The 15,765-nt window shown below is 59.7% G+C and overlaps 7 protein-coding genes across 7 annotated transcripts; 2 read left to right on the top strand and 5 right to left on the bottom strand.

The window, feature by feature from the left end:
* Positions 1-675: 675 nt before the first annotated feature.
* Positions 676-3,777, top strand: SPRG_06217 (hypothetical protein; the record flags this gene model as incomplete). Its single annotated transcript, XM_012345607.1, has 2 exons — positions 676-2,052; positions 2,101-3,777. The coding sequence occupies 2 exons, from the start codon at positions 676-678 to the stop codon at positions 3,775-3,777; spliced, it is 3,054 nt and encodes a 1,017-aa protein (XP_012200997.1).
* Positions 3,778-3,906: 129 nt separating this feature from the next.
* Positions 3,907-7,127, bottom strand: SPRG_06216 (hypothetical protein; the record flags this gene model as incomplete). The annotated part of the gene is made up of 5 exons (XM_012345606.1): positions 3,907-5,586; positions 5,643-5,837; positions 5,863-5,977; positions 6,022-6,977; positions 7,038-7,127. The coding sequence occupies 5 exons, from the start codon at positions 7,125-7,127 to the stop codon at positions 3,907-3,909; spliced, it is 3,036 nt and encodes a 1,011-aa protein (XP_012200996.1).
* A 1,479-nt stretch (positions 7,128-8,606) lies between these two features.
* On the bottom strand, positions 8,607-9,973 carry SPRG_06215 (hypothetical protein; the record flags this gene model as incomplete). The annotated part of the gene is made up of 4 exons (XM_012345605.1): positions 8,607-8,619; positions 8,672-9,285; positions 9,334-9,835; positions 9,942-9,973. The coding sequence occupies 4 exons, from the start codon at positions 9,971-9,973 to the stop codon at positions 8,607-8,609; spliced, it is 1,161 nt and encodes a 386-aa protein (XP_012200995.1).
* A 16-nt stretch (positions 9,974-9,989) lies between these two features.
* On the bottom strand, positions 9,990-11,218 carry SPRG_06214 (hypothetical protein). The gene is made up of 4 exons (XM_012345604.1): positions 10,729-11,218; positions 10,620-10,679; positions 10,356-10,499; positions 9,990-10,303 (listed from the first exon to the last, which is right to left on the bottom strand). The coding sequence occupies exons 1-4, from the start codon at positions 11,174-11,176 to the stop codon at positions 10,146-10,148; spliced, it is 810 nt and encodes a 269-aa protein (XP_012200994.1). The 5' UTR covers positions 11,177-11,218; the 3' UTR covers positions 9,990-10,145.
* A 279-nt stretch (positions 11,219-11,497) lies between these two features.
* On the bottom strand, positions 11,498-12,568 carry SPRG_06213 (hypothetical protein). The gene is made up of 7 exons (XM_012345603.1): positions 12,447-12,568; positions 12,323-12,398; positions 12,206-12,279; positions 12,062-12,159; positions 11,935-12,007; positions 11,689-11,890; positions 11,498-11,637 (listed from the first exon to the last, which is right to left on the bottom strand). Exons 1-7 carry the CDS (start codon positions 12,558-12,560, stop codon positions 11,552-11,554), a joined length of 723 nt encoding a protein of 240 aa, XP_012200993.1. The 5' UTR covers positions 12,561-12,568; the 3' UTR covers positions 11,498-11,551.
* Positions 12,569-12,765: 197 nt separating this feature from the next.
* On the top strand, positions 12,766-14,017 carry SPRG_06212 (hypothetical protein; the record flags this gene model as incomplete). The annotated part of the gene is made up of 6 exons (XM_012345602.1): positions 12,766-12,817; positions 12,886-13,140; positions 13,192-13,312; positions 13,360-13,595; positions 13,634-13,767; positions 13,824-14,017. 6 exons carry the CDS (start codon positions 12,766-12,768, stop codon positions 13,962-13,964), a joined length of 939 nt encoding a protein of 312 aa, XP_012200992.1. The 3' UTR covers positions 13,965-14,017.
* Positions 14,018-14,264: 247 nt separating this feature from the next.
* SPRG_06211 (hypothetical protein) lies at positions 14,265-15,586 on the bottom strand (the record flags this gene model as incomplete). Its single annotated transcript, XM_012345601.1, has 3 exons — positions 14,265-14,698; positions 14,745-15,045; positions 15,092-15,586. The coding sequence occupies 3 exons, from the start codon at positions 15,584-15,586 to the stop codon at positions 14,265-14,267; spliced, it is 1,230 nt and encodes a 409-aa protein (XP_012200991.1).
* Between the last annotated feature and the right edge of the window lie 179 nt (positions 15,587-15,765).

Raw genomic sequence — 15,765 nt, 5'->3', positions numbered from 1 at the left:
TCTATAGCTGCAGCTCATCATTGCTACCTGAACGTAGATAGGTATCGTCCGCGCCCTGTGTCCTGTCCACGATCGGGCTGTCTTGTGCGACGGACGCGACCAATCGATCTGGTCAGGACCCATGTTCGCTGTAATTACAGTATATATCCATCCAGTAAGGTGACCCGGTGCATACTTGTTCGCCATTCTTTTGAGGCCACTTGTTGCCAATTGTAGTACAATGCCATCGCATCGAGCGGCATTAAAACGGCCACGTGGGGTATCCGATGGAAGCGCTCCGACAGCTCTCGTTCGACCGAGCATACCATCAAGCTGCGACAGTGTACACTATCCTAATTATATGCTGAGTGTGCGGTCATTAGCCACCGATGATTTGTTGGGCTAGCGAACGCTCCAAGTTGGCGCCAATGTAGAAAATGATTCTGACTTCGGCAGTGTCACCTAGGACGCTGGGTCCAAGTGCGTCCATCGACCATGATCCCAACGCCTTAGGAATGCTTCAGGATCTGTCGTCGTGTGCGCTGCGAATCAGCTCGTGTCGCCCCGTCGTCGTTCTTGACCGCCAACAGATGGTCCGCTGGATGGCGTCGTTTTGGGTGTTGCTTTTCACGTCGTACTACAACTGACAGCCGACTTGCCCTCGTCGCTCACTTTGCAGTTTGCCAGATCATTAGTATGAAGGTGCTGCATCTTCTGTCGCTACTATCGACGCTTGCTGCTGCCGTCGACTATGATGCGCAGGCCGAAGCCATCGTGGCCAAGATGACGACAGACGAGTGGATCGGTCAAATGACGCAGCTCGACCTCTCGTACATTGTGGATGTCAACGGCCAGCTCATCGAGTCCAAGGTGCGCGAATGCGCCAAGCTCCGCGTCGGGTCCTTTCTTAACGGCCAAATGAACGTCACGGCGTGGCGCAGCTTGCTTGGCCGCATCCAAGACATCTACAAGGAAGAAGGCGCGCCGCCGATGCTCTTTGGCCTCGACTCGATCCACGGCGCGAGCTACACCTTTGGCGCTGCGCTCTCGCCGCAGCAAACCAACAAAGGCTCGTCGTTCAACCGCGACCTCGTGCGCAAGTCAGCCTATGTCACCGCGCGCGACTCGGCGGCGAGCGGCGTCAACTGGATCTTCGCGCCCAACGGCGACGTTGTCGTCCACAAGCGCTGGTCGCGCATCTTTGAGAGCTACGGCGAGGACCCGTACTTGGTCTCGGAGATGATTGCCGAGGCCGTCACGGGTATCCAGTCGGTGCCCGGTGTCGCGGCCAACTTTAAGCACTTCACCGCCTACGGCGCTACGTCGACGGGCGACGATCGCGGTGGCGCCTTCCCGACTGAGTACGAGCTGCTCAACTACTACTCACCGCCGTTCATTTCAGCTGTCAACGCCGGCGCGCTCAGCGGCATGTCGAGCTACGTCGTCGTCAATAACGTGCCGATGGTGAGCAACCAAAAGCTCACGGTGGACCTGCTCCGGAGTGACATGAAGTTTGACGGACTCCTCGTCACCGATTGGCAAGACATTTACAACTTGCTGCACCACAACGTCGGTGTCTCGACCCGCCAAGATGCCATCGCCATGAGTCTCAACCAGGCCTCGATTGACATGAGCATGGTGCCGGACGATCCGGACTTTATTTACCTCTCCAAGAACCTCGTTGCAGCGGGCAAGGTGCCTGCATCGCGCTACCGTGCCGGAGCCAAGCGTGTCATCAAGATGAAGCTGCAGCTCGACATGTTCAAGACGCCGCTCCCGGGTGCCGACCTTGTCTCGCAAGTCGGTAGCGACGCCGACCGCGCCGAGGCGCTTGAGCTGGCACGCGAGTCGATTGTGCTTCTCAAGAACAAGGACAGCGTGCTGCCACTGTCGGGGCGCCCGCGTCTCTTCTTGACGGGTCCGTCCATCGACAACATTGGCTACCTCTGTGGCGCTTGGACGTGGGCGTGGCAAGGCGTCTCCGGCAACGACCGCTTTCCGAAGGGCAAGTCGATCCTCAAGGGTTTCCAGGACCTCTATGGCGCCGACGCAAACAAGATTCAAATGCTCCAGGTACTATTCAGCGACGTTAGTGTCTGTCGCATGCTAATGGACATGTAGGGCGTCGACATCACTGGCGCTGCCACCGACTCGCTTGCCGAGGCCAAGGCCAAGGCCAAGAATGCAGAGTACACCATCATCGCGGTCGGCGAGGCGCCGTCGACAGAAATGAGCGGCAACATTGCCGATGCGGCGCTGCCGGCCGGCCAGCTCCAATACATTCGCGAGATTGCCTCCACCGGCACGAAAGTCATCCTCGTGCTTGTCGAGGCGCGTCCGCGCATCCTAAAGGGCGTCGCCGACGTCGTCCACGCCGTCATTGACGCCATGTTGCCGTGTGAGGCTGGTGGCCAGGCCATCGCCGAGATCGTCCTTGGCTTCACCAACCCCAGCGGCCGCCTCAGCATGACGTACCCCAAGGACACGACGTACGCCAACATGGTCACGCCGTATTTCAACCGCAAGAACGGCGTGTGCGTCGCCGACTCGTGCGTCGCCGAGTGGGACTTTGGTGCGGGTCTGAGCTACACGACGTTCAGCTACACCAACTTTGCGCTCAGCAGCAACCAGGTCAGCATCAGCGGCGCCATCACGGCCTCGGTCACGGTGACCAACACGGGCGCGGTGCAGGGCAAGGAAGCGGTCCTCCTCTTCGTCTCCCAGCAGACGCGCGCGAGCGGCACACCGGAAATCAAGATGCTCAAGAAGTTTACCAAGGTCGACCTCGCGCCGGGCCAGTCGACGCAAGTGACGTTTTCGCTCAGCGTCGCCGATTGGGGCATCTATGCCGGGCCGATCGGGTCCGGATTGACCAAGACGGCCGAGGCGGGTACGTACTTCGTCGCGTTCAAGCCCGAGACGGTCTGCAATGCGGCGAACGTCGGTTCGCTCTGCCAAGCGTTCACCTACGACACTCTGTCGACGCCGACACCGAAGCCCTCGGCGGACACGGTTTTGTCGCTCTACACCAAGACCGGCAAGATTATCGGCACCGATCAGTGGAACGTCTGGGTTCAGACGCCTGGCGCGTCGCCGAGTCGGAGCCAACAGCTTGTCTACGACAGCGTGACCAAGCAGCTCCGCGACAAGAGCCTCGGCAGGTGCTTTGACGTGTACCCGGACGCGTCAGCACCAATCAAGTACCGTCTTCACATGTACGCGTGCGATGCGTCCAACGGCAACCAAAAGTGGACGCTTAACGCGGCGACGCACCAGGTCATTCACGCGACGCACCCCAACATCTGCCTCGACGTCGACCCGAGTGACACGACGGGGGCTGTTCAAGTCTGGACCTGCGTCTCGGGCAACCCGAACCAGTTCTTCAGCCGCGGGATTCCGGAGCGCGTGCGCCTCTCGTCCGTGCTCAACAACCGCGTCTTCACGGTTGCGTCCACGGCCGCTCGCGCCGCCGTGACGTTTTCGGCGCCACCGACGAGCTTGCCCAACTGGAGCTTTGATTTTGCCTCGGGCTTGGTGCGCGTCGATGGCTCGACCCAGTGCTTGGACGCGTACCAAGCGCAGAACGGCGGGGCGGTGCACCTCTGGACGTGCGACGCCAGTAACGGCAACCAGAAGTGGATCTACGAGCCGACGACGGGCCAGCTGCGCCACGGGACGTTCCAGAGCTTCTGCCTCGACATGCAGAGCGACGTGGGCGCGACACCGTACCTCTGGACGTGCCACAACCCGAACAACTACTGGTTCAAGTTCCAGACCTTCAAGTATGAACCCTTGTAGACGACAAAGAATGTAACCGAAATGGATATGATGACATTGCAAAAGGTGATGTCTCCAACGACAAGACAATGACAATTTCACACACAAGATATGGATTCTTTCATACGGAGACGCCACGATGCACTGCCTCTACGGCAGCGCCACGGCGGTATTTTGGTACTTGAAGGTCTGGAACTTGAACCAGTAGTTGTTCGGGTCGTGGCACGTCCAGACGTACGGCGTCGCGCCCGCGTCGCTCTGCATGTCGAGGCAGAAGCTCTTGAACGTCCCGTGGCGCAGCTGGCCCGTCGTCGGCTCGTAGATCCACTTCTGGTTGCCGTTACTGGCGTCGCATGTCCAGAGGTGCACCGCCCCGCCGTTCTGCGCTTGGTACGCGTCCAAGCATTGGTTAGAGCCTTGCGCCACAATCTGCCCCGTCATAAAGTTGAAGCTCCAGACGCTCGCACCAGATCCAAAGCCGACGCTTCCGCTGCCCACGTTGGCGCCAAAGCGAAGCCCACTGAGCGACGTGAGCGTCGCGGGCTCGGCGGTGACGCTCGTGAGACCGAAAAACTGGTTGGGGTTGGTGCCCACAGGCGCGCAGCTCCAGACTTGAAGTCGCGACTGGCCATCGGTCGGGTCTGCGTCCAGACACACGTTGTTGTGCGTGGCGTGCGCAATCTGGTGGCCCGCGGCGTTGATGCGCCAGCGCTGGTTGCCGTTGGCCGCATCGCACGTCCAGAGATGCAACGTGTACCCGGCAGCCACGGCGCTGTTGGGATAGACGTCGAGGCACTTGCCGTTGCTCTTCACACGGAGCTGGCGCGTGTCGGGCAGGTACTCGAGCTGCTGGTTGGCCGGCGTCGCACCCGTCGGTGGGGAGTACATGAACGTGTCCCAGTCCGTCGTGCCGACGATCTTGCCGGTAGTCTTGGCGTACAGCGACAGAGGGACCGTGGCCGCGACAGCACCGTACTTGAACGACTTGCAGAGGGGTCCGATCGTGTTGGCGTCGCAGACCGTCTCGGGCTTGACGCCAACGTAGTACGCGCCGGCTTCGGCCGACTTGAGGAGACCCGACCCAATGCCGCCGTTGTAGATCGCAAAGTCGTTGAAGCCAATCGGAAACGTCACCGTGGTCGACTGCCCGGGCGCCAAGGACACTTTTGTAAACTTCTTGAGCATCTTGGTCTCGGGCGTCCCGGACGCACGCGCGCCTTGGCTCAGAAAGACCAAGACCGCCTCCTTCCCGGCCACCGCGCCCGTGTTGGTCACGACGACGCTCGCCGTCAGCGACTCGGACGACGTGTTGAGCTGGTTGGCGCTGAGCGCAAAGTTGGAGTACTCAAACGTCGTGTAGCTCAAGCCCGCGCCAAACTCCCACTCGGCCGGACACGCCGCGCCCGTGAGCACACACACGCCGTTCTTGCGGTGGAAGTACGGCGTCACCATGTTGTCCTTGGTCGCGTCCTTGGGGTACGTGAGCGGGAGGCGGCCGCTCGGGTTGGTGACGCCGAGGATGATCTCGGCAATGGCCTGGCCGCCCATGTGGCACGGCAGCATCGCGTCAATGACCGCGTGGACGACGTCGGCGACGCCGTTGAGGAGGCGCGGGCGCCCTTCGACGAGGACGAGAATGACCTTGGTGCCGGTCGAGGCAATGTCCCGAATATACTGGAGCTGACCAGCCGGCAGTGCCGCATCGGGAATGTTACCGACCATCTCAGCGTACGGCGCCTCGCCGACGACGATGACCGTGTACTCGGCGGCGGCGGCCTTGGCCTTGGCGTCGGCCAGCGAATCGGTCGTCCCGCCGTTGATGTCGACGCCCTAGTACAATAGAGATTTCTTGTTTAGAAGAGGCACTGCGGTGGATGCAAACGCACCTGAAGCGATGTGACCTTGCCGCCCTTGTCTGCGACGAGGCTCTGAAACGCCGCGAGTACGCTTTGGCTGCCGGGGAACTTGGCGTTGCCCGAGACGCCCTGCCACTCCCACGTCCAGCCGCCGCAGAGGTAGCCAATGTTGTCGTAGGCCGGGCCAGTGACAAAGAGGTTCGGGTTGCTCCGCACCGGCAATACCTTGTCCTTGTTTTTTGAGGAGCACGATCGACTCACGCGCGAGTTCGAGCGACGCTTGGCGGTCCGCGTTGCTACCCACAAGGTTGACATTGTTGGCGCCAGGCACGGGCGTCTCAAACAAGCCGAGCTGGAGCTTCATCCTATCGAAACGGTTGATACATGTGCAATGTGAGACACGACGTACTTGATGATGCGCTTGGCCGACGCGCGATACCGCGACGCCGCAATCGTGCCGGCGTTGAGCAGGTTTTGCGCATGCCCGATGAAGCTCAGGTCGTTCGGGATCATGCTCATGTCCACGGACGACTTGGACATGGACATGGCGACCGCGTCTTGGTTGTTGGTGACGAGCTTGTGGACGTAGTTGAGGTTGTAAATGTCTTCCCAGTCGGTGAGCAGCAGTCCCTTGAAGCCGATGTCGCTTCGAAGCAGATCGTTGGTCAAGCGGCTGTTGGCAACCATCGGCACGCCATTGACCGAGACGTAGCTCGCCATGACCGAGAGCGCGTTGGCGTTCTGGATCGCGGCAATGAAGGGCGGCGCGTGGTAGTTGAGCACTTGGTAGTCGTCCAAGTAGGCCGGTGCGCGGTCGTCGCCCGTCGACGTGGCGCCGTATCCGATAAAGTGCTTGACGGCGGCGGCCACGCCCGGCACGGACTGGATGCCGTTGACGGCCGCGACACCGAGCTCGGACGCCAAGTACGGGTCTTCGCCGTACGTTTCGTAGACGCGCGACCAGCGTTTGTGGTTGGTGACGTCGAGACCCGGAGCAAAGACCCAGTTGACGCCGCCCGCCGACGTGTCGCGCGCCGTGACGAACGCAGAGTCTTGGACGATCTTGGCGTTGAACGTCGCGCCCTTGTTGATCTGCTGCGGCGACAAAATGGCGTCGTTGACGTAGTTGGCACCGTGGACGCTGTCGAGACCGTAGAGCGCGGGCGGCGCGTTGTTGGCCTTATAAATGGACTGGATCTGCGTGATCATGGCACGCCACTTGGCCGCCGGCATGGCACCGTTGAGGAACGAGCCGACGCCAGCCTTGGCACACTGCGTGACGGCGTTCACGCTGAGCTGGCCGTCCGAGCCGAGAATGACGCCGATGTTGGCTTGGGCCATTTGGCCGATCCACTGCGCCGGCGTCTAGAATGGCAGCGTGAGTTCGTATCCCGTCAAGAAGAAGGAGAAGGGATGAGTGAGTACCATCTTGGCGACGATGGCCTCGGCCTGCGCGTCGAAGTCTTGGGCGACCGCGACCGCCGCGACGACGGCCAGCGGGAGGTAGAGCTTCATCGGGTACCGGGGCCGGTGGCGAATTGAACAATGGCACCAGCGTGTCGATTCCTTTCAACGGATGCCATCTGGCAGGGTACTGCAACTCTGGCGCTCACTTCTCTGGGCGGCCGATCGTTGCCACCTCGTTGTCCAATCGAGATGCAGTGTTTTTCGAAGCGCCAATCACCGCTGCCGCAAAATCGAAGCAGGTCGACAAGCTCCTGTGGCGCGACTGCAAGACGCCAACGCGCGACCTTGTTCTGGCCTTGGCCGAATCATTACACCTCGTCTGATAGAGAGCGCGATGAGAACACCTTGGCGATACAGACGCAGGCATGTTACTGTACACAAGCCAGTGCCACACTGGCATTGGATTCTTGCGTTGCGAGCACCTCGTTGCTCACCAACTGTGCTCGTCCATTGTGTTCATAATGCAGGTAACGTACGTACTGGTAATAGCTAATGATCCAGGTGTGCTTCGCTGATAGCCCTTCATTACACATGCTCGGGGTTCAACACTGCAGATGGTCAAACGCTCGTTGTCTCTGCCAAGCGTACGTCATTGGCGGTCGCAGGTCCAAGATACATGTCGTATCATGGGCATCTCACTGGCACTCGCCAGCGCAGAGCAGCAAACGCAAGCAAGTGCTCAAGGAAGCGACGACACGTCGGTCAGTACACGAGCTGTTTAATACCACTGGTGGATTCAGTGATGCATAACCGTGGTATGTTCGGGACGTAGTGAAAGAAAGCAATGAAATAGTATACCTGTACGGGTAGCCGCCCACCGTGGTCTGCTCGGGACGATGTCTGAGGCGGACTTTGTCACAAACACCCAAATAAGAGCGTCGCTCACATCGTCTTGTGTGGCCGTACGCGTACTGTTGAACGAGCGACGCAGCGAGACTCTCCAACCTACGGTATCAAGCTTCCTGGCACCAACGCCAATTGCATCTTGGACGAGAAAAAGGCCTGCGACGCGTGACATTTCGTCGGGTTTTGAAACACAATGCGCGCGCGGTGGCAGTGCACGCAGCTGGATTTTTGCGGTGTGTGTCAACGGGGATAGCCCGATGCAATCGCTGTGCTCGCAAGTGCGACCATCCACGCACCAACAAAGTTGATTATTTGGTGTGCCCGCCGAGCGAAATCCCAAACGACGAGCTCGCAAGTGCCAAGTCTACAGAAAGCTCTCGATGGATCGCCCTACAATAATGGCTGAAGGCGAACACATCATATCACACCAACCTGTTGAGCCAACGGCGGTTCAATTCCCGGCAAGCGGGGTACCCAAGAAAGCTCTGGATGAGCTGGCAATGTTGGTGTGCGGTCATGTCTTCTGCCTTGTGACAGCGCGATCGGTGCCACAAACCAAGAAACAGTGTTGGCCGCTGTCCGACGGGCGCCCTTCTCACACTCACACCCGTCTCCTTTCCAGCGTCCCAGCGATACTGAACGGGCCGTCAAATGAACGTTTCCAACATTATAGTCGTCATACTACAGTGTGATCCTGTGATATCTCAGTGCCAAGCAACTCGCAAGGCGCGTAGAGCGCCATGTACACGGGGCAGTGGTCGGAGAGGACGCTGCAGCACTGCAGTCGAGCCTCTTTCGCGCGCTGCTTGGTCGCTGGAAAGTACCGCTGGTCCACGCGATCCACGCCCGCGCAAAAAGCAAAGTCGCCAAAGATCATGTCCTCGGTGCCGCGCACCCAAATGTTGTCGTACAGGTTGTTTCCGATCGTGGTCGTCAGCGGCGCGTTGATCAGTGGCAGCCAGCGCGCCGTCGAGAGGCCGAGGTCGAACGGCGGCAAGTTGAAGTCGCCGAGCAACACCACGTGGCCATGAAGCGCGGCCGTGAGTGCTACGAGGCCGTCGACTTCGCGCTTGCGGCGTCCGGCCTCGCGACCAAAGACGATGTGGACATTGACCAGTGTCATGGCCAGGCGGCTGCACACGGAATGGGCCTGCACGACAAACGGGCGGCGATGCAACGCGTCAAGGCCGTCGTGGGCCTCGGGCAAGTGCTGCACCGTCGGGCGATGCCACTTGGCTTTTCGGTAGAAGAAGGCAAAGTACTCGCCACGGGCAGCACCGCCGACGCGGCCCGAGACCACGTAGTCCCAACCCCGCAGCAGCGCGCGCAGCTTCTTGAGCACGAGCGTATCGCGCACTTCCTGCAGCAAGGTGACATATTTGTGTGTACTCTCAGATCTTATTGCTACCTGAAGCGCCACGAGATCAAAGGGCGCAAAGATCTCGGCGATCAGACGCAGCGAGTCGGTCGGGCGCTTCTTGGAGAGGTTGCAGAGGTTCCAGCTCGCTATCGCGTACGTTGGCGCGCCCTTTGGAAAGTGCAATTGTCGAGACGCAGGCACACGCTCGCACAACATGGCGGGAGCGACATGGGGCTGGAGCGGCGCGAGCCATGGGCGCATCTTGGCGAACGAGCGAACACCGATCCCTGGCACGTACACGAGCGCGTCAATCGAGCGGTACGGGCGATGGGCAATGATGCGCTCGCTGAGCACGAGGCCGACGCCCGGCACGCGCCGCAGGTCGGCGCCGGACGCAGTGTTGATGTCGATCGGTAGCGCATTATCGTCGCACGGTCTGCGTCGTGGCGACGGCGTCGTTGCAATTGGATCAACTACCTTGATCGTTGGTGTGCATGCAGCCTCTTCCTCCTCCTCTGGGGCCTTGGCCGCAAGCGTTGAGTCCAAGGTCCTGGTGTGATGGGCTGTGCGATCTGGACCTCGACTGGAATGAGTGGCACCCATGCCATTTCGTAAATGTCAACTGATTAGCTACTGCATCAGCTGCTTCTGTCTACCGGCACTTCTTCTTCCATCCCTGCACCTCCATGGTACTGGATGCTCGTAAACGCCATATAAAAGGGTGTGGATTCATTCAGGGCGAAGATCGCCGCGTCGGCTGTTCATGCAAATAGAGAAGGAACACGCAAGATGCAGCGGCGTCGGCGTCGGTCGTCGTCCTGGCGTGGATCGCACGGTATAATTGAGCTGCTTTTGTCGGCTTACTGGCCCGCCACCGCGCCTTGGTCCATGTCGTCCTCGTACATGCCACCCTTCTCCTTCTTGTGCTGGACCTTCAACCGCTTGCGGCCGACCTGGAAGCCGTTCATGCCCTTGATAGCGGCGTCGGCGGACGGCGCATTGTCGTAGCTCACAAAGCCTACGTTGTCGTCGCCATGAGCCTCCCGGATTGCGTCGTCTCGAGGTCGTACCAAAGCCACGGCTGCGGCCCGTCTCCTTCTCGACCATGATGCGCGCCGAGATGACGTTACCGAACGTCGCAAAGTAGTTGAAGAGGTCCTGGTTGGTCATATCATTTGGAATATGAAACACGAATAAATTGCAACCAGGGGGTCCTGGACATGAACACACGTAAATACAGATACACAATAGGCAAGCATGCAACGACCGCGAACGAAGAACGGGCGGCCTTCGCCCGCGGTCCGAAGTATGCAAGCATGAAGAGGGTTGCATACCTTGCCCACTTTCGGTCGTCTGGATCGGAGGACCGGGACCCGCCACCTGGGGAGCGTAGCCTATAGCAGCATGAGCACTTCAACTCGTCGACAGTGTTGTCCAACATACCATACGGTTGGGCGTACGGGTACATGTAGCCACCCTGGGCGTACGGCGCGTAGCCCATCGGCTGGCCGTACGGCTGCGGGTAGCCGGCGGCGCCGTAGCCGCCCTGCACGTACTGCGGCATCTGCCCGGGCTGGCCCTGGAACGCCTGCTGGCCAGCGACAGGGCCGGCAGCAGCGGCCGGGTTGATCGCGCCTTGCTGGAGCTGCGGGTTGGCGACCTGGGCAGGCGCCACTTGCTGCTGCTGCTGCTGCGGGCGGACTTGCTGGGCCGGCGCGGCCTGCTGCGGCGCGCTGAGCTCGGCCGGGCGCTCCCACGTCGACTCGCCCGTGGACGCGTTGTAGTAGTACTTGCGTCCGTCCGGCGCCGTGTGCTCGGTCCATGGCACGGGGTTGAGGTCCATCGCGCCCTGCGCCATGAGCATCGCGCTGTGCTGCTCGTTCTCCGCCATCTAGGCTGCTTTTTTCGTATTCCTCCTGTCACCAGGGGACCACAAACCCCGAAAAAGAAAGTCAGTGAAACCTCCCACACTTTATTAGATCCCATACGTTCTCGCAGGTTCGAGCTAATGTTCCGGAATCGCTTGGTCCGCGCTCTCCGTGGTGACGACCGGCCACGGCCATGGACCTGCTGCATGGACCGAAGGACGAGGAAGCCATGCTGCCCATCCTAGCTACCTCTCTAAGGCCAGCGCCGTCTCCATCAAGACGACGCGTCTCTGCGCCGTGGGCGATGGCCATAGAGATACGTGCAAGGCAACTGCCAAGAAGAAGCGAAACACGTCGTGTTGGCAACGGGTGGTAGCGGCCGCATCTATGTGCGATGACTACGGCGCGGTCGGCTTGCGGCCCATGTCGCGGATGTGGCTCATTTGGCGGCGAAACTCCATGATGGGCACGGCGGGCACGCCACCTAGACGACGAGGCGATGATGGCAGCTTTAGGTACGACAGAGGTTGTCTACCGTAGGCGGCGTTGCCCGAGAGGTTGTGCATGACACCGCTCTTGCCAGCGATGCGGACGTTGTCGCCAATCGTGAGGTGCTGGGCAATCCCGACTTGGCCGCCGGCGACGACGTTCTTGCCAATCGTCGTGCTGCCCGCAATGCCCACTTGCGCCGCAAAGACGCTGCCCGGCCCAATCTGCACGTTGTGGGCGATTTGGATCTACCGGCCATCGTTCCTTGCATCCTAGATCCAGCCTGGTCTACCAGGTTGTCGAGTTTGCAGCCGCGCCCGATGACGGTGTTGCGCCAGCTTCCGCGGTCGATGGTGCAGTTGGCCCTAACGGAATTGTAATGCATGCATCGTCGTCGCGAGGTCAGCGAACGGTTGTACCCGATTTCGACATCGTCGTGGATCTCGACACGGAGTTCTTGCGGCTTCTTCAAGTGGTGGCCGGCGCCCGTCGCATCGAGCTCAAAGCCAAAGCCGTCCTGAACCATAGATCTTAGCCTCGTCCATCGAGGTAGCGGTGCGAACCTGCCCAATGCGCACGCCAGCGTGGATGACGTTGCGCTTGCCAATGTTGCAATTGAGCAGCGTTGCATTGGCTCCTAGCAGCCTTGAGGCATGATGGTTCCATGTGATCTGGCGCACCGATGGTCGTGTCGCTCTCGACAACGACGTTGTCACCGACGATCGTGCCAGGCCCAATGTTGCAGTTGGCCGCAATCTAACCGGCCATAAGAGTCGAGTCACCAACCGGTATGAAGCTGCGGACCACTGCGTGCGCTCCGACGACCGTGAACGGCGCCAGCACGGCGGTGGCGTGGACCTCGGCCGTTGGGTGGATCGACCGCAGCGCGGCCGTCGACAGGGCTCGAACCAGCGCCATCCCGGGATCTCTCAACAATGGACCAATCACGGGTCATTCTACATTTGCCGAGCTGTGATTGGCTCAGGTGGCAAAGGTCAAATAATTGCTGCAATTTTATTGTTTGGAGCATTGCATACAACATGTAGTATGTAAAACTACCTGCTTTAAAATTAGCTATTTATTGACCATCTGCACGCGATCGGCGGATCTTGCCAAGTGCAAAATGGACGTCAAGTGCAAAGTGCTCGTGACGCGCCACATTCCCTACGTCCTCGGTACACGACCGCGATGGGTACACGACCGCGATGCGAAGGAAGACCTCTTCATGCACCGCCTGTCGTAGAGCAACTGGCCAAGAACCCGAGCCTCGTCGTGGACTGCTACGAGCATGCCGACGTGGCCATTCCGCCGGCAGAGCTTGTTGCCCGCGCGGCTGGCTGCACGGGCATCCTTTGCATGATCACGGACAAGATCACGCCGCAAGTGCTTGACAGCGCAGGGCCCTCGCTCAAGGTCGTGTCGACGATCTCGGCGGGATTCGACCACATCGACGTCGCGGCCTGTCGGGCACGAGGTGTCGCTGTTGGCCATACACCAGGTACTAACTACCCTCTTGTCCTTCGGATCCGCTGCATGACGCATGAGCTAGGCTGCTTGCACGTGTCAACGGCCGAACTGGCCGTGAGCTTGACCTTTGCCATCAAGCGCCGGCTTCTCGAGAGCCACAAGAGTGCGATTGCTGGCGAGTGGGGTGTCATTCAAGTCTACCAGTGCGATATGCAGCGTTTTCTGTGTCGCTAATCCTACATGGGAGTAGATTCTGCGGCTCGGACGTCTCGGGCTGCACTGTAGGCGTCGTGGGCCTTGGCGAAATCGGCATTGCGTACGCTCGCATGCTCCAAAATGGCTTTGGGTGTCGGATCCTCTACAGCGGGCCAAGAGAGAAGACAGCGGCCGACTTGGGTGATCTTCGCGCCACATTCGTGGACCTCCCCACGCTTCTCTCAGAAAGCGACGTTGTGAGCTTGCACTGCCCGCTGACACCAGCGACGCGTCACCTCATTGATGCTCGGGCGCTGGGCCTCATGAAGCCCGGCGCCGTTCTCATCAACACGGCACGCGGGACGTGGTCGACCAAGACGCGCTCGTGGCCGCGCTGCAGTCCAAGCCGATAGCTGCAGCGCTCGACGTCACGTCGCCCGAGCCCCTTCCGCCCGCGCACCCCGTACGTTTCCCGTTGTGTACTAGTATGATGGATGATGATAAGCTGACTTGCGGTAGCTCTTCCACTTGCCCAACTGCATTGTTGTGCCACACATTGCGTCGGCGACGCTGCGGACGCGCCACGCCATGTGCGACCGCGGTCTCGCCAACGTCCTTGCCGGTGTCGCGTCTCGCCCGCTCCCGACGCCAGTGCCGTAGTAAAGACATAATTCCTTGATACTTTGAAACTTGCCATCGTACAAGTGGCGCCGAAAGGTTCTATAGTAGAGGTCAGCGCTGGCTCATATCGTCTGTGCGAGCCTGAAATATCTCGTGTCGATTGGGGTTCGTACTTTGTTGACGGGCTCCCTTTCTAACTCTGTTTTAAAACATTTATTGGGTGCGGTACTGGAGCCTCGAAAGGCGCTGCATGGAGCTCGCATGCCATATAAGAATGCTATTGTCGTCCGTGTATGCACATACAGAAAAGGGAGCTCCCTCGTATTCTGTTTCATTTGCTTACGCCAGCCACACGCTCTTGGCGACACCGAGCTGTAGCTTGAAGGTCGACCGAAGTGTGCCGAGATGGGGCGTCGTTTCGAGTCGATCAAAGATGGTCCGGCCGGCGATTGTCTCGTCGTCGAGGATGGCCATTGCGGGATCGCTGAGGTTGCGATCCAAGCTCCACGCGAGGCTGAGTCGCATCATCTGCTTTGGTACGCGTCGCTTCTTGCAGACGAGGTAGCAGTCGACGCTGCGGAGGCTCAGCGTCGGGTGCTGGGCGTAGCGTGGGTCAGCTTCGATTGCCGCGTACACGGAGCCGCCCGACTCGAGCATGCTTTTCGGGTACCGCCGCCCACAGGCGCGCACGAGACACAAGACAGAACGTGTTTTGAGACCATTGAACGCTTGGCTCGTGTACCTTGCGTTGGGCGTTTGTCGTTTTCGTTGCGCTATCCCATGCTTGAGGCCTCAACCGTCGCTACACGATCGACCTACCTCGGTAGGCGCGGTACCCAAAGCCATAGCTCACCGGCACGCTGGCTATGATGAGGGATAGCAGGATGCAACCAATCGCAACGTCGACTTGGTGGTACGGGTCGGCTGACGGCAAACATGCAAAGAGCCACATGTACACTCGCACCAAGGGCGTGTGCGTCTGCACATACGTGAGCGGAATGTTGCTGCACGCAACCGCGATGGCCACCAATGTCTTGTCCACATCAGCAAACAAGTGCTCCTTTCGGAAGCGCTTGAGTGCGTGGGACGTCACCGCTAGCGCAAAATAGGCAAACCAGACCTAGGTACACAAGGGGTAGGGTAGGGTAAGGTATACGTAGGAATACCGTGCGGGAATAGTACAAGAACCCAAAGAAAAGGCTGTAGAGATTGGCGGTTTGTGCCGCGCGCACCATGGAAATACCCATGTATTGGGCGCTGAGCCACAAATCGATCGAGAAGAGGCCGCAAATGCCCGGGTCCATCAAAATGAGTGCCGTCGGATCGCCAAGGACGAGTTCGTAGCACCAGTCGTCGTCGTCGGGGCGCGGCGAAGCATGCCCGAGCGCGCGTACGATATGCTGGAGCTCAATGCAGTGTCGGTAGTACCGCCGCCAGGTCATGATCAAGACCAGACTCAGCAAGCCGCAGCGGTATCCAAACTTGAACCAGAGCCAGAGACCGTACTGGGGTCGCTGAAACGTGTACGTCAGCGTAAAGACGCCGGGCGTCGGAGGCGCCATCGTAATATCGTCGCCAACGCTGAGCCACAAGCATCCTTGGCCGACAAAGAGGCCAAAGAACGTCAAATACTGACACGCGCCACGAAACTGCCACGTCATTTCGTCGACCAACGTCGCATTGCAGTGGTCGACGGCAGCAAACGGACACAGCACATCTAGAAACGATGGGCTATAAAAGACGAGGCCGGGTACCCCATAAAAGTAGGAAACGCAGTCGCTTCGTGTCACGGGCGCCTTCTCTCGCACGTCGACGAGGCCGCGGTAAATGTCAGTGCGGA

The sequence above is a fragment of the Saprolegnia parasitica genome (genome assembly GCF_000151545.1).
Source record: "Saprolegnia parasitica CBS 223.65 unplaced genomic scaffold supercont2.24, whole genome shotgun sequence".
NCBI lineage: Eukaryota > Oomycota > Saprolegniomycetes > Saprolegniales > Saprolegniaceae > Saprolegnia > Saprolegnia parasitica.
Note: the sequence above shows the minus strand (reverse complement) of the source record. Positions and strands in the feature narration are given on the sequence as shown.

What these genes read in the sequence shown, in the direction of transcription:
- SPRG_06214 (XM_012345604.1), bottom strand. Translation starts at nt 11,176, where the DNA reads ATGGCGGAGAACGAGCAGCACAGCGCGATGCTCATGGCGCAGGGCGCG. An exon ending in GACGACCGAAAGTGGGCAAG is followed by an intron (nt 10,500 to 10,619) that starts GTATGCAACCCT and finishes GTTCATGTCCAG; the next exon opens with GACCCCCTGGTTGCAATTTA. An exon ending in GGGCCGCAGCCGTGGCTTTG is followed by an intron (nt 10,304 to 10,355) that starts GTACGACCTCGA and finishes ACGACAACGTAG; the next exon opens with GCTTTGTGAGCTACGACAAT.
- SPRG_06213 (XM_012345603.1), bottom strand. Translation starts at nt 12,560, where the DNA reads ATGGCGCTGGTTCGAGCCCTGTCGACGGCCGCGCTGCGGTCGATCCAC. An exon ending in TCGTCGGAGCGCACGCAGTG is followed by an intron (nt 12,399 to 12,446) that starts GTCCGCAGCTTC and finishes ATGGCCGGTTAG; the next exon opens with ATTGCGGCCAACTGCAACAT. An exon ending in CTCGGGCAACGCCGCCTACG is followed by an intron (nt 11,638 to 11,688) that starts GTAGACAACCTC and finishes CTCGTCGTCTAG; the next exon opens with GTGGCGTGCCCGCCGTGCCC.